The following is a 15033-nucleotide window of genomic DNA, read 5'->3' on the forward strand; positions in this document are numbered from 1 at the left end:
CTTTGTTCAAGTCATGGAGCTCATCCAGCTTTTTAGTGAGTGGGTCTAGCTCTCATGGTTGTTAAGAAGCCACTTGATTTTTTTTTTCCTCTATTCTTGGTTTCCTTCTAGTTTGGAAACCTAAATGGTCTCCTTGATAGATAGGGGAAACACATGGGAAAAATCACAGGAGGAAGAAATCCTTTGTTTGCCTAAAGTTAGGTTCTGTAGCTTTGTTAAACCATCATAATAACACTAAATACATCAACATTACCCTTTAAAAATGTAATTAATTTTAGACATACATTTTCTTGGGTTTACCGCAGATATGCTGTCTTCTACGTTTGTTGAAGTCCCTGTTCAGTTTTGTTCTAATACTGCAGAGGTGAATGGTCTGCCAAAAATAAATAAATAAATAAATAAATAAATAAATAAATAAATATAATAACACTAAAGCTATAACAACAGCTGAAGGAAACAGCAGAAATGTCTTACAGACGATCATGTCACAGGAAATATTTTTTTAAACATGTAAATTATAACATAGGAGAACATTATGCAATTTTTATAGTGCAGTCAGATGACAATATGGGAAAGTTTGCTCATTATGACATCTACTTCTGTTTACAATAAATATAGGCAAGCCACAACAGCCACTTTAATTTTGTCAGCGCATGGCTTTCTGCTAACAGTTATATCAACACAAAAATATTGTTACCAATTCATTTTATTTTATCCAAGAAGCAGCATATCTATGCTGTCCTGTTTACGATTATAAATATATATATATATATATTAGTATTGTTTTAAAAGAAATTGCATTCAATGCAAAAATATCAGCAGCAGGAAAATAGGAACAATTCTGACTTAAATGGAAGTCTTTATTAGCAGCAGATTAAAGAAATGAGATTCCTCCCATCCCTTCTAAAGATCTATTCAATAAGAGCTGGACAATGTCAAAACGCCTTTTCCTAGCCTCTTAAGTACTAAGGCAAACTACATAAACTACATCAGAGGACCTAAAGAGAAATTATAGAGAGGTTTTCTTAAGTGGTTCAATACCACGGAAAAGAGATGTGAAGAATCAGCAGCAGCCTTACTATCGCATGAATCTGAAATATCATTGTACTACAAAAAATATTGTATTAATTTCCTGTGAGTTTTGAAACTAAAGCTTTTCTCCTGAAAGCTATAAAACCAATTGTTCCAATCTAGTCAGGTGATAAGAAGATCAATGACTGAAGGATTAAAACAACAACAGCAAAAAGAAAACACCTAACCCCATATTAACACTAAAATGCAAATTTAAAAATTGTCATCATAGTGGCACTCGCTTTGCTGTTCTTCTACTAAAATAAGCGCAATAATAATTAACGAGTAGAAACAATAACATAATAAAGGAACGATGCTTTACTGGTCCTTCTGCTTAGATGTTATCTGTAACACTACACACATTGTAACAATTCACTTAAGAAGTTTTCTATGTTTTTATCCTTTTTCCAGTTTATTTTTTCTGGGATAATGTTCAGAATTCTAAGCAGGACAGTAAGCTCTCTGATCAATTGATTCAACCACATAAGTTATTATACTTATGATTAATTCAGGGAATGGAGTTATTCCTTGCTTACAATTATATAATTGTTTGTAGGACTAGAAACCAAGCTAAATGAAAATGTATGTAATGGTACATTACAGAAAAATCACTCTGAATATTGAATTACAACTCTGATCGTCGTCAAAGCAACAGTCTCCTCCCTGATTCTCTCTTTATTTTTCTTTATTTTCTTAAGATTGATTTTAGCTAGTAAATATAGAAAAGGAGTGTTCAGATTTCTCAGAGTTTTTTGCTTTGTGTGTTTTTTTTTTCTTCATTAAGAAGGACAGATGTAACTTGTAAATTGCATCTCAGTAGTTTTTAAAAGTTGTAGATTGCTGTAGGTGGAATTAGAAGCTATGAATACAATGCAAATACCATCCCTGTCACTCTATTCAGATAGGATTTTCAGTAAAATGTGTCAGCTATGCAAAGTGATTTCTTCAGAATACATAGGAACCTCTTATAAGTTTGATGCTGATTTAGAAAAAGAGAAACAATCTGCTCAGTTGGACATTCAGGATAACTTATTACAAGGAGAAAAGATTTCATAACCGTAGACTATGTATGAAGCATACTCAAGGCAACATCTAACATGGTGTATCAGGCTTCAGCACTCTGAACAAAAGAGCAGGTAAATCCTATTACATCTTATGAGAGGAAAAAAAAATAATTATTGCCTCAGAAAATATAGACAACCTCAGAGGAAAACAAGCTGGAAGGACAGCATTATTTGACTTTTGCCGTCTCACTGCAAATACACCACCGCGACATGGTTTTCTTTGAAGTGTAAGAATTACCATGATGTCTCAAACATGTTCAACTCTGCGTGAAAGCTAGTTCATTATCTCTGGCTGTATAAACTCAAGCAGTGGCGACTGTTTACTGAAACTACCTGTAAATGTGTTAGCCTGTGTTTGTAGAGGATAAGGACTGTGCCATCCCAGGCCCACTTCAGACCCTAAACGTGGTTCTTTTCTCACTCTTATCTGAATCATCCTGGAACAGGCTGCCTCTGAGCAGAGTTTACACTCCTCTTCTTTGATCTACTTTATAAAAACATCAGAACTGTTTACTTTGAAATGCACACATTTCTTTATTGGGGTGTGGGGAAACGAGAAGATGTTTTAAGACAAAAAGAGATCTATTTCGAGCCAACTAGTCATTTTCTCGGTGTTTCTCATCCTGTCCAACATCCTCAATGAAACAACGAAGCATAACTTCGTTGCCCAGTCTTAAATGAATTCATAAGAATCAACTCGCACTACTGCCTATTAGGTAATTCAGAACTTCCTACCCTGCTTTCTAACGACCTAACAAATTGCCGTGCTAATGCCCCTGTAATCTAGTTTCTCTCCACGGAAAGTTCTTTAAGAACGCGATACTACATCAAGGGATGTCACCAGCAGTTGTAACGCACACTTCAGAGGCAGAAGAACGCCCTAATCGTGACACATGGACAGCAGTGAAATACTCTTAGTTCAAACAACATCTACACACACTGACCTCACAAAGGACAGTATGGTGTTTATAGACTAAGTGGAAGGTGTTAGTACCGGTGGTTGTCTGTAATTTTCACTTATTCCTAAACTCGATGAATACTTATTCCTTCCTCGAGTCACTAGAAATGCAATTGGATTCTTTCAGACCCTGGACCAAACACTCCTGGACTCCAAACCTGGGGTTTGCTCTCCCAAAAGAGGCCTCTCTATGTCCTCTTTTGTTACCAGCCCCTTCTGCATCCTTGCCCTTCATACCGTGGAGATAAAGATGGAAAATCACGGCTGGCCGAGAGAGGAGAGGCCGGCCGGGGCAGAATAAAGAGCGCAGGCCGTGATGCGATTACCCGCGGCTACGTGGCCGGCGGGTGACTCAGCGCTGAACTTGGCGCCAGGTCAGGCAGCCTTGAGCTCCGCTAACGGCCACACTGCGAGATTAGGCGGATGTAACAATCACCTGAAAGGGGAGATTAAAGCGCCTCTCCGGGGGCTCCTTTGTTCTCGGCTTCATTTGATGCTTCGCGGCCTTTTCAAACCGCGCAGCGGAAGGTGCTTTAAATATTTGCCCCCCAGAGTCGAACCCCCCGCCCCCACGGGGTGCGAGCGGGCGGTGGCAGAGATGCCCATGGACAAGGGCCGCTTCTCGGTGGAGTGGCTGGCACAGAGCAGCTGTGGCGGGGCTCGGACTGCTCACCGACACCTCCGCGACGCCCAGGACAGCCGCCCAACGGACCTCGGTGAGTGCCGGCCGCCCCGACGGGCGGGGACTGCCAGGGTGACGGCCGTTGGGGGTGACGGCCGCTGAGGTAACGACCGTTGGGGCTAACGGCCGCCGCGCGCGAGGCAGTCGGGGAAACGCAGCTGCACGTGCAGCCGCTGCCTGCGCTCCCGCCCCCTGACGATCCGCTCCCGTCCCGCAGCCTCCGGAGGTCCGGAGCGGAGCGGTCCTGAAGCGGAGGGAGGAGGAGGAGGAGGCGCTGCCGTGCCCGGGCGGCCCCGCACCAAGTTCTCGGCGGCGCAGCTGCAGGAGCTGGAGCGGAGTTTCCGCGAGCAGCGCTACATCGGCGCCAGCGAGAAGCGGCGCCTGGCCGCCCTGCTCAACCTCTCCCAGAGCCAGGTGAGCTCCGCACCGCGGGGACCGGGACCGGGCGTCCCGTTAAGCTGCCGCTGGGGATGACTGCAGAGCGCATCACCCAACGGAAACGAGACGACCGAGTTTGTTCTTGACTCTTTCTTATCCTCAGATAAAAACCTGGTTTCAGAATCGCCGGATGAAGTTTAAACGCGAGACGCAAGATGCCAGGGTGGAAGCTCTGGTCTCTGGTTTGTTTCTGCCCTATCGCTGTTACCCAGATGTTGTCACACCCAGCCCTTCTCACGGGATAGACTCCAGTGTCTCTGCTGCCCGTGGTGTCTCCCTCCACCCGGCGGTGCCGAGCCCTGCCCTGCTGGTACCCACGGTTCCGGCTCCGTCTGCTCAGCCAGTTCTGCCAAGCCCAGCCTTATTTTTACCTCCCAGCTCAGGACTCTCTTCTTATTCTACCACAATGCCAGCAATGACTTTAACCAACGACCATAAAAGACTGAGGTTCCAGCCATATCTTCCTTCCTTTTAAAAAAAGTCAAAGTCTATCTGCATTAACAACTGCCAAATATCTAAAGAATACTTATTTAGTTATACTAAATATATGTATGACTTAGATTTTTTTCTAATGTTACAAGGAGAAAACGATCTATGTTAGAGGAATAATACTGAGTGGAAGTGAAGGAATTGGAACTTTCCTTACTCCTACAATCTTTCCTCTACTGTATTGAAACTTTTCCTATCCAAGTTTGTTTTCAGAACACAACCTGTAATCAGCTGGGGCTCTCCAAGGAAAAATTGGAAGCATTGGTTACACTGAAGTTTACACAGTAACTAAATAATGTAATAATAATTTGAGAATGTGACTATTCTAATGAACTGTGAGGTTTTTAAGGAAAGACTTATAAACTGCAGCAAATGAATGAAAATGGTACAGAAGGTGTTGGCCCTATGAACAAAGCTGAACAGGCTGTCCAATACTGTCTTTTGTTTGTATATTTTGCACCTTCTGTAAAATGATCTCCCCTTTATGTAGCTGTGAATATTCCATTTATGCATTTAAAGGATATTTAAAGGTAATAATTGGCAATTATTTTTTTTTTAATATAAATCAGCGTCAAACAATTGTAACTTCAATTTGACAAAAAATGCTTGTACACAAATTCAGGTCTCTGTGAATGCTCAAAGAAAACTGTTTCAGTTGTTACTTCTACAGCTTCAGCTGTAATGTGGCAGCCTCACTAATTTTAAGCTACAGCTTTCTGTTAGGCTTGCTGTCAGGACTGTTCCTAAAAATCCTACAGCAAGTTTTATAGAGAATGAAAAAAAAAAAAACAAAAACAAGCATATAGAGAATAATGAGTAACAGACCTTCCGTTGACATAAAGCTAGAGTGTAAACTGTAGCAGGTGCAATTACATTTCCTTCCCTGCCCCAACCATCCTTACCTTACTTTGCACTTATTAGGAGAGGAAAAAAAAAAAAAAAAAAAAAAAAAAGGCAAGCTTCAGGTAGAGATTGTGCAAAGTTGACAAACATGGCCTACAAAGACCTTGTGCAATACCTTGAAACACACACCCCCCACCCCTGTTTTGCAGCTCCTGTTCTGCTTATATCCTCTGATGTAGAAACTAATCCCCAAGCATTCCATGGCCGTGTTATCTCTGTACCTGCTGTCAAGAAGCACCCATACCTTAACCATGAGGTAAGGGGGTAGCAAGGGACACTTAAAGGATTTCCCCCTCCCAACACACCCACACATCTCCTTCTCCCTCCCTGCCACACCAAAACTCTGCTCTGAGATACAAGTTGCTGAAGGGACAAAGTGTTCATTTCTCAGTCTCTTTGCATGAAGACTGTACACACCAGAGAAAACAGCCTGACAAATCCTGCATTGTCACCCTGTAATTCCAGACACCTCTTCCCCCATGACCAAGAAGTTTGCCTCCAACCTGGTTCCTGTTGGAGTTAAATCTGCAGGTCTAACCTTAAGATTTAGAGCAGTTTAATTTGAGAAAACTTTTCTCCTTCTAAGTCATCCTTTCACAGGTGAGAAACCCCTAGGCTATTAAATCAAAACTCTCAAGGCTCACTAGATTAGAAGGTGAAAAGGGAAAATTTAGACCACAATGCAGCAATCAACCTAGTTAATGCATTTAGAACAATGTTTAATGCATTAAAGAAACGTGATTAAAGTCTAAAGATTGAGTGCTAACTAACCCTTTTGAGGGGAGAAGTGAGAACTGTGATCCTGAGACCTACCCCCTTTTTCCTCATGGGAGGAAAAAAAAAAGTTCCAGAATTGTTACAGTAAAAACCAAAGTTGTTTCCTTTAAATGCTGCTTTTCCTAAAAGGATTGGTTTACTTTTTTTGAAGTAAAAAGTAAATTAAAAAAAAAATCAATATACAATTACAATGAACATTTAGTAGTGAATCGAAGGCCAAATTTGCAGATTAAAATCTCATTGAGATAATATGGCTGTTAACAGAAAACTAATTATGCTCTTAAATCTTTTACAAGATACTGGTTTTGGTAATTCTAACACTTTAAAACTCTGCAGTGAACATTTGAATTATTTAATCACTGCTTAAAGACACATAGGCTTAATTACCATTTGTGATTAAGACAATTGAAGTTCTCACGTGGAAAATGGACTGCAAGTGCAAAGCAATAAACTAATATTCAGAAGAGAAACTCACCTACATCTTCCTCCTGAGGTGTGCCTCAGAGGGTGCACTTAACCAAAAGCACAGTACAATAAGACTGGCAACGTCCAGGCTCCCAAATACACAACAACATACAGAATTTACCTCTCAGCATCAGTTTAGGAAAGTCAGGTAATATGCATTAAAATATCTGAATTCTTCCCCACTACACAAAAGAGCAGTGCACAAATGCAACCTTTAAACAGTTTGCACATGTAACACTTATCAGGTATTATATAAGTGAGAACTGGGGATGTGCGATGAAAACCAGTTTCTTAACATTCCCATTTCAGACTAAACTTAAGTTTTTCCTACACTGTGAGAAGTTTCTGCCTTGGTTGTTCTCCCTCCTTTCACGAGCTGCAGGCACAAAAAAAGAGTGCTAGGCACAGAAACTGCCAGTGCATCATCATGGCTGTAGCATAATTACACATTTCAACAGTGCCTAACCCTTCAACACATCCAGAAATCAAAGGAAGGTTGTAGACTAACTGCATTTAAAAAATAGGTCTTTTGCATAGGTGGGATATCAAAACAAAAATGACTGAGTGGCACCACATCCAATAAATTTTAATACAATTCAGTACAAATATAAAATTATTACTCTTCACATTTAACTTAGAAAATAATAAAAATATGATTCCAAATTAGACAAGAAATTCTGAGCAGAACATAATACGTTACAGCATACATCAATTTTTCCCTTTGCTTGCCCCATTTTGTTTTCACTATAATGCATATACAAGATGGCATTTCTTGTCCATTTTATTCTGAATAACTGGATGGAAAGAAGGATGAGAAGGAAGCCAGTGCTGATGGTAGTATGACAGCTCATTTGCCATAAAGCGGTAGGTGCTTTGCAAAGCATCGTATCTGGGAAAGGAGAAGCTGAACTGCACAGCAGGCACTGGGGTAAAAGGCAGGAGTCTCTGGTGCTGTGGAGCAAAGGGATAGTGGAAAGACAATGGAAAGCCCTCGTCGTGAAGGAGGGCTGGTGGGGCTCCGGGTGGGTAGTTGTAGAGTGGAGTAGGAGACACAAGGCTGTGCTGGTGGTCCTGGATTTGCCTTTTCAGTTTCATCCTCCGGTTCTGAAACCAGGTCTTGATCTAAGTAACAGAAGGGAAGAGGTGCGGGGTGGAAGAGAGAGATCGGTAACCTTGCTTAAAAAAAGACAAACTATGAACAACCATAGCTCGTGGGCCTTTGCAATGTTTGCTTTACGTTAACTGTCAGGGTTGAACTGATGTCCTTGTTAACTGAGGGCACAGCACTGGGGGGAGAGGGCGTGTGGGGGGACACGAACACGACCGTGTCGAGCAGTTTCAGGTGAATCAGTCTGAGGCTTTAGGAAAGTACATAACAGCCCGATGGCTGTGCACTGAGGCCGGGCTGTTTACCTTGACGAGAAGCCCCACTCAGCCGCGCCCACCTGAAGACCCCCTAGGTCGCTCTGCTGCGAGCGCTCCCCGACGGGGTGGGGAGGACCCGGCACTCACCTGGATCTCCGAGAGCTGCAGGGCAGCCGCCAGCTTCCTCCGCTCCGAGGCCCCCAGGTACTTGTGGCGCTGGAAGGTCTTCTCCAGTCGGCAGACCTGCTCCGCGGTGAAAGCCGTCCTCGCCCGCCGCTGCCGTCCGCGGGTCGCGCCCGGTACCGCGGCCCCACCGCTGCGCTCCGTACCCGCGCTCTCGCTCTCGTAGCCCGAGGACTCGTCGGCGCTCAGCCAGCCGCCGTCGGGGGCTGCCGGGAAGGAAAGGAGAGGCGGCGGTGAGGCCTCTGTCCCCCCACCGCCGTCACCCGCTTTGCCGAGCCGTCACAATGACAGGAGCTGAGGTCCTGTCCCCACGTCCCACCCGTGCTCCCCCCCACCCACCCACCTGGCTCCGACGGGCAGGGATCGCTGGGCTCCCGGGGGCTAGCTGCGCCCCGCTCGGCCGCGCAGGGCTCGCTGGGCGCGGGCTGGCTCGGCCGCCGTCCCCCCCGTCGGGGCTCGGCTCTGGCCAGGAGGGGGCTGCTGCCCAACGAGGTGGGGGCGCGGGGAGGGGGCGCGCAGCAAATGTGAGGTCTGACCCCTTGGGGCTTGGTCTCTGCCAAGGGAAGCTCGGTCTGGCTCATGGCGGAGAGGGGCTGGGGGGCCACCGGGCTCGGCCCGCTCTTATATGGGCGCTCCGGTCCCGGGCGGGCTCGTTTGCAAGTGTGAACCCACATCAAAGTGGAAATCGAGCAGAGATAACAGCTGCCTGCCAGCGAGGAGGAAAGTTCACACGTCTGGCAAATGTCTGCAAACCCCTGGCTCCAGCGTGTCTGGGGGGGCCGGGGAGACCCCCTTGAAATGCAAACCTGCCCCTCTCCCCCAGAGGGCTGGGCACGGGCAGGCCCAGCCCCGCGAAGGGGCGTCTAAAGATACCGAAGGTGTCGGTAACAGCGAATTTTACCCATTCACCTTTCCAGCCGCAGCATCCTGCATGGCGCAGAGATATCCAAAGCCAGCCACACGATGGCCCGTCCCGCACCATCGGGGCCCGGGGTCAGCCCAGAGCCAGTGAGCCGGGAACTACCGCAACTCCCCACGCACGGGCCAGCAGCCCCTCCGTCAGGAAAGTCACCCTGGGGGAACCGTGGAGGCCGGGCTCCCTGGGAATGGCCGTGGGGGGCCGCTGACCAGAAGTCCCTATCCCCGGGGCTGAACCCTCACCTGGGCTGTAGGATCAGTAGGGCCGCGGGCCCTCTCAGCTTGAACTTGGCGCCACCCGTCTAGCCAGAAAATGTCCCAGATCTCCCACGGGCTTTCTCGATCAAAGCACCCAGTGAGCAGTGAAGCTCGCACCTCATCAGCCTCGAGCTGTCCCCAATCCACACGTCACTAGTCAAGGAGGGTAATGCCTTTGTAAAACAGAGAGGACACCGCAAAGCCCCCCTGTCCCCATCCAAGCTTTCCCCTCAGTGAAACAAAAGGCCCAGCTGGGGAAAGCGGTGTCCCCACAGCTCAGCCAGTCCTGTCCCATGTCCAGTTTTCACCCACACCACTCAAAAAGACTGCACTGACCATGACCCGACTGGCAGCAGAGATACTGGGATAAGACCAGGCTCCTACAGACCAGGGGAAGTGGTCACCACCTGTGTACCTGGGCAAAAGCACTGACAGGACCTCAGTTTCCTCTGAGGTCTTCGGGGTTCCCACTGGGATGTGCAGCTGAAAGCAGTGGGCACCAGGGGTGGAATGGGGCAGGATCCTGGGTCTTTCTACAACCAGAGCAACACTCAGTTCCCAGACATAAGGGCAGATGTCAGTTCTCTATCTATAAAAATAAGTCTGGAAATAAATCACACACCCTAACCAAACCAGCTCCCCCCAGAACTCCCCATTTTACAATGAGAGAACAGAGGAGAAAATCATGTTTGTGTTTCCCCTTTTCATCCTTTCAGGCATTCCCGTAAGTGGATGGCCATCAGAATGAGCAGCACATTATCGACTCCTCCAGCCCCTGCCACCTCACTTGGCTCTGGCCCCAGGGGAGCAATAAAGCCCAGGCACTGGAGCAATGCAGGCACCTTACCAAGCCCACAGGGCCCAGGAGCTGGATTGCCCTGTGCTTCCCTTACAACATCAGCCCCTAAGGGCAGGGCTGGGAGAGGTTCTACTTATTGCAGCACAGCCCTGGCAGCAAGATCGCCTTTTTTTTTTTTTTTTTTTTTTTTTTTTTTTTTTTTTTGAGGTCAGTCACCCATGAATGTTGAGTTGCCTCTGGCACAAAGACTCATTTTGGCTGACTTGCCTAAGCCAGTGCAAATGCCCAAGCAGTTGAACACTGAGTTGGAGACCAGGCTCCATCCCTGGCACAGAAACACATACCTGCAAGTGCCACTGATCCAACATTGCTATTCCAGGGGGTGTTTAAACCCCACAGCACCTCCTAGACACATCAGTTAGACAGGTGAGTCTCTGCTTCACAGGTCCAAAGCTCCCCAAAAGAGTTCAGCATCTGTACCTTAATTTTGATCATTTCCAGGTTTAGAAACTATTCCTGAACAAGTCCATGTGTGTGTTTCTTTTTACAAAAAAATGAACCACTGACCTCATTACCTCAGCCCTTTTACAGAGCAGCCATTTCTGAATAGGCCCACACATGGACAAACTACAGCAGAGAAGAAGCTCAGGCTCCATTACATACATATCCATACACTAAACGTTGTTGCTAGTAACACATTGTGTGTAGCTGCAGAGCTTAACTGCCTCATGCAAGCCAAGTCTGGAAGCAGTACCTGGAAGCCACAGGGATGCAATAGCTCCTGAGCTGAGCACACCCCTGCCCAGCCAGCAGCATGCTCCCCTCAAGCTCCCCCCTCCCCCCCCCACCAGCAGGATGAGGCAGTCCTGGGACTCCTGTGTCCAACATCACCCCCACTAGCGCACAGAGTAATGACCAAGGACATATTATCTAGGGAGGGACACTTCATCCCTGATGCCAAAACTAAACCACAAATGAGAGCTATTTAATGAGAGAGCTATTTAACCCAGAGACCAGTGCTTGCATTTGCATTTATACATTATGGGTCTTACAGAAACTGTGGCTGCTGCTGTTTCCCTTGTCATTTGACTGTGAATGCAGAGAAGTAGCTGACTTGTCCCACTGTTTGCTGAAAGTCAGCGAGAACTGCAGCTTTTGTTTTTAAACTGAATTTCCTATTAAATGAGATGTTTAAATCTTCAGGATACCCCTCCATTCTCCCACAGATACATCTGTGGAGCACAAACCTCTGAACAGATGGGGAAGTGGTGGAGGTGTTGCAGCTCCCATCAGAAGAGGTGGCGACTTGAGAAACTCAAAAACTTTGATGGTCCTGGGAGGGTAGAGCCTCTGCAGCCAGTTAACACCACCACCACCACCCCCTCCCTGAAATATGGTGCTTATAGGCGACATTTTCTTTCACCCAATCCTTTTGTGTTACTTGATACGCTGAAGTTACATCCATGATCAAAAATATATCATGGACAGTTTTCCCGCACCAATTACTAGAAGCTTACACCTTATTAGAAGCAGAGGTATTTATTTGTATTCTCCAAGAATAGTGTTGGTGTACTAAGTCCATCAACATACTGTCCCACCTGATTTTGTGTAATAGCATAAGAAAAAAATGGCCAGAAACTGGAAAATCTGAAAGCAATCCCTCTCAAACAAAATATTGTGTAGCATAATCAGGCAAGTTTTCAGATTCCAAGCTTTCCTTCTAGCATTTAGCTGCATAAACAGGCAGCAATTTTCTAGGAGAGCCAGGGGCAGCGTGTTCGCCCTTTAGGGACAAGTAATGCGGCTTGCTGGAAGGAAGGAGGGTGACACGGCTGGAAGCACGGGAAGACCAGGTAGTGTGCTCCAGCTGGGGCCACAGGACAACCCTGGCGGTGCGGGGGGCTCTGCCCTGCCCGGTGAGGCAATTGATCGCTGTTTGTAGCCTTCACTGCTCCCCTTTGGAAATGCTAACTAGGTTATTCAGCGCGTCCTTTGATGTCCTGATAGGTGCTATTAGATAGTCAATTAGGCATCAGCGAGATCGATTGTTTCGGAATGGATGCGTTCTGTTTGAAGTACCCGTGAACACTAACAGGGCCATCACCCAGTCGCTCCTTTGCCCACGGGAACAATGCGGGTTGACACCCAATAAATAGCAAAATAGCAAACGCTACTGACTCACCCGGCCGTGCTGTGCCTGGCTCACACGCTGCACGCCCAGATATTCTTATTCAGCCACTGAGGGAGCAAACATTCTTTGCAATAAGAGCGACTTATCAATGAAATCTCATTCAGTTCTTTGCGCAACTAATGGACAAAGCGCCTAGATAAGGTAAATGCAAGTTAGATGAAATCAGAGTAGTGCTTGAATTCCCATACACACCATCGTCGCATTGCCTGAGGACTTGTGACACCTCCGCAGTTGTTCAGAATTGCCCAGGAATAGTAAGTAAGCGCTGAAATAAGAATTAAAGCGCTTCACTTACCTGAATACCAAAGCTCTACCAGCGTTGGTTCCCAATAAATACCATTACAAGATAACATTAAGTCGAGGTTAGGAATTTAAGGGACAGCTATCAAGGGAAATAAATAAAGTCTGCACAAGTGATAAACTCAGACCGAAACGATCCTTCTCTTTCTCTCTTCCCCATCCGTTTCAGTGGGATTTATCAAGTTAATTGACATCTAATTGCGTATCAAAGAAAGAGATAATGGGCCGCAATTAGATGTAATGGCCTGGCAGTGCGAGATCTCTCCTGATTAGCACCCAACGCCGAATAACTTCACCTGGTTTGCAAACAGGTGCCTGGAGTGGCTCCACCGTGTCTGGGAGCTGCAGGGGGATCCCCCCGGCCCTGTTCCCAGTCCCCTGTTGGGTGCTCCCCCCACAAAGTGGGCAGGCGTTAACGAGCACGGGCTGCAGACAGCTCCCTGCCATTACCGCAGTGCTAATTCAATCACGGCTCGCCCCCTGTGCGCACACGCTGCAGGGGAGGGTGGCTTTGAAGTCGGTGCTCCGGCCATTTTCCCCTCCCGCCCCTTTTTCCTCCCCAGGGAGCCCAGTTTCCAGGTTTTACAGCCCCTTCCTCGAGAGCTGGCGGCTTTCAGCGCACAAGCATTAAGCTGCTCCTCCCCAGCTAATCGGCTCGGCTGGTCCGTTTGTCTTGCAGACAGCGCTTTGTCCTGCCGGGGAGCATTCCTCCTGTTATGGTGGCTGTGATGCGATTAAAGACAAGAAGGGGGGTGTTAGAAATGATGAAGGAGAAGCCCAGGTTATGTGCAGGACCACTGCCTGGGGACCGATGCCAGCCCCCGGGGGGGCGCATCCTGTGCGGGGGCCCTGCGCTGGTCCTGCCCTTGCTGCCGGGGGTGAAACACAGCGGTTGGGAAATTCAGACATGCCCGAATAAAACATGAAAGGATGCCTTCTTTTCATTTATTTTTCTCCCAGATCAAAGGAAAACCTTGAAATCACGTTCTAGTAGAATCGTGCTGCTTTAGCCAAAGTGAAATGATTTCGTAACATAGTTTTCTAGACCACTGGAATGTAGTTGGTAACTCCTAGAGAAAGCCGATTTTTGCGGATATTAGAGGTATTATCATGGAGGAATCTGCTAACTTTAGGGACACAAGCGAGCATCACCTCTTGCGTTCACTCGAGCAGCTGTCGGGGAACTGGTCAATATTTGTAAGCTGGGGCTGCCAGAACAGTGGCAAGACATTTCGCGTGCTTGCTAAGTGTACATATGGCGAAGGAGTCATTACGTTAAGTGATCATTAGCACCTTTTCAAACAGAGTCCGGCGTCTCCCTTGCCAGTGGCTGAGCAGCTCGTACACCCAAGCTAGTTCCATTGACCAGCTCGAGCCCCTAGCAAGGAGCTCGCCTTTGTACGGAGGGGAAAGTGACCCCAAGAGCCGTGCTCGGCTGCGGGCAGGTGCAGAGCTGGGTCTGTGATCCCATCCCATCCCGGCCCGGCCCGGCTGCCCGGAGCTCTCCGTTGCCTGCCCCGAGACCTTTCATCTCCCGTTCGCTTCCCCCAGGCCCAGCTGCGGTTTTACCCCTCCCCGTCTCCTTCCCCCATTTCGGTTGGGGCCCGGCCGGGCCCTCGGCTCGTTGTGCCACCCCACCCCCCCCGGCCTCGCAGAGCTGTTACGATTGCTTTAAATGGGGTGGACATCTGGAGGGAGGGGTGGGGTCCTCCTGTGCTGTACAATATTGTAGGAGCACCCCTCTTAACCCCTATACCACTGTCCACTTTAAAAGTCTTAGGACTATTTATTTTCCAGGTAATTTGTGTATTTATTGTTTTGCTCTCTTGAAAATGTCACTGTTTTAGAGCAGAGAAATTATTCATCAGTGCACAGCTTTTTGGAGACATCCGTATTGCCTAATGACATGACAGACAGAGAATTTCAGATTTATTTATTTATTTATTAAATTAGTATAACTGTTTAGCAATGATTTCCTTAATCCTTAACTCCAACATCTTCCTGAAAAAAAGAGGGATTTATAGTACTTGAAACTTATTAGCTTCTGAACTTTTTAGTTTTCTGAAAGTCTTGCATTAGAGCCACATTAATAGTGCAATTGTAAGCAAATAGTAATCTCAAAAGAGTAGACAATTGCAGCATGGATTACATAATAATTAAGGAGTCTTCCAA

General features: G+C 46.8%; 2 protein-coding genes across 13 annotated transcripts; one reads left to right on the plus strand and one right to left on the minus strand.

Moving 5' to 3' along the window:
• Positions 1–3347: 3347 nt before the first annotated feature.
• Positions 3348–5134, plus strand: LOC118169371 (homeobox protein VENTX-like). The gene is made up of 3 exons (XM_035330656.1): positions 3348–3812; positions 3996–4189; positions 4317–5134. The coding sequence occupies exons 1-3, from the start codon at positions 3410–3412 to the stop codon at positions 4686–4688; spliced, it is 969 nt and encodes a 322-aa protein (XP_035186547.1). The 5' UTR covers positions 3348–3409; the 3' UTR covers positions 4689–5134.
• A 2279-nt stretch (positions 5135–7413) lies between these two features.
• Positions 7414–14735, minus strand: LOC118169369 (homeobox protein vent1-like). Of its 12 annotated transcripts, none has more exons than XM_035330645.1 (7): positions 13158–14735; positions 12857–13055; positions 10715–10850; positions 9987–10104; positions 8739–9101; positions 8360–8601; positions 7414–7969 (listed from the first exon to the last, which is right to left on the minus strand). In XM_035330645.1, exons 3-7 carry the CDS (start codon positions 10736–10738, stop codon positions 7592–7594), a joined length of 1125 nt encoding a protein of 374 aa, XP_035186536.1. In that variant the 5' UTR covers positions 10739–10850; positions 12857–13055; positions 13158–14735; the 3' UTR covers positions 7414–7591. The 12 variants fall into 12 exon arrangements, 11 of the variants coding, with proteins under 11 accessions (XP_035186536.1, XP_035186537.1, XP_035186540.1 ...); XM_035330646.1 differs by lacking the exon at positions 13158–14735 and adding an exon at positions 12553–12608 and having other exon boundaries at positions 12857–13088; XM_035330649.1 differs by lacking the exon at positions 13158–14735 and adding an exon at positions 12553–12608 and having other exon boundaries at positions 9987–10156; positions 12857–13069.
• Positions 14736–15033: the final 298 nt, after the last annotated feature.

The sequence above is a fragment of the Oxyura jamaicensis genome, chromosome 6, assembly GCF_011077185.1.
Source record: "Oxyura jamaicensis isolate SHBP4307 breed ruddy duck chromosome 6, BPBGC_Ojam_1.0, whole genome shotgun sequence".
In the NCBI taxonomy this organism is placed as follows: Eukaryota; Metazoa; Chordata; class Aves; order Anseriformes; family Anatidae; genus Oxyura; species Oxyura jamaicensis.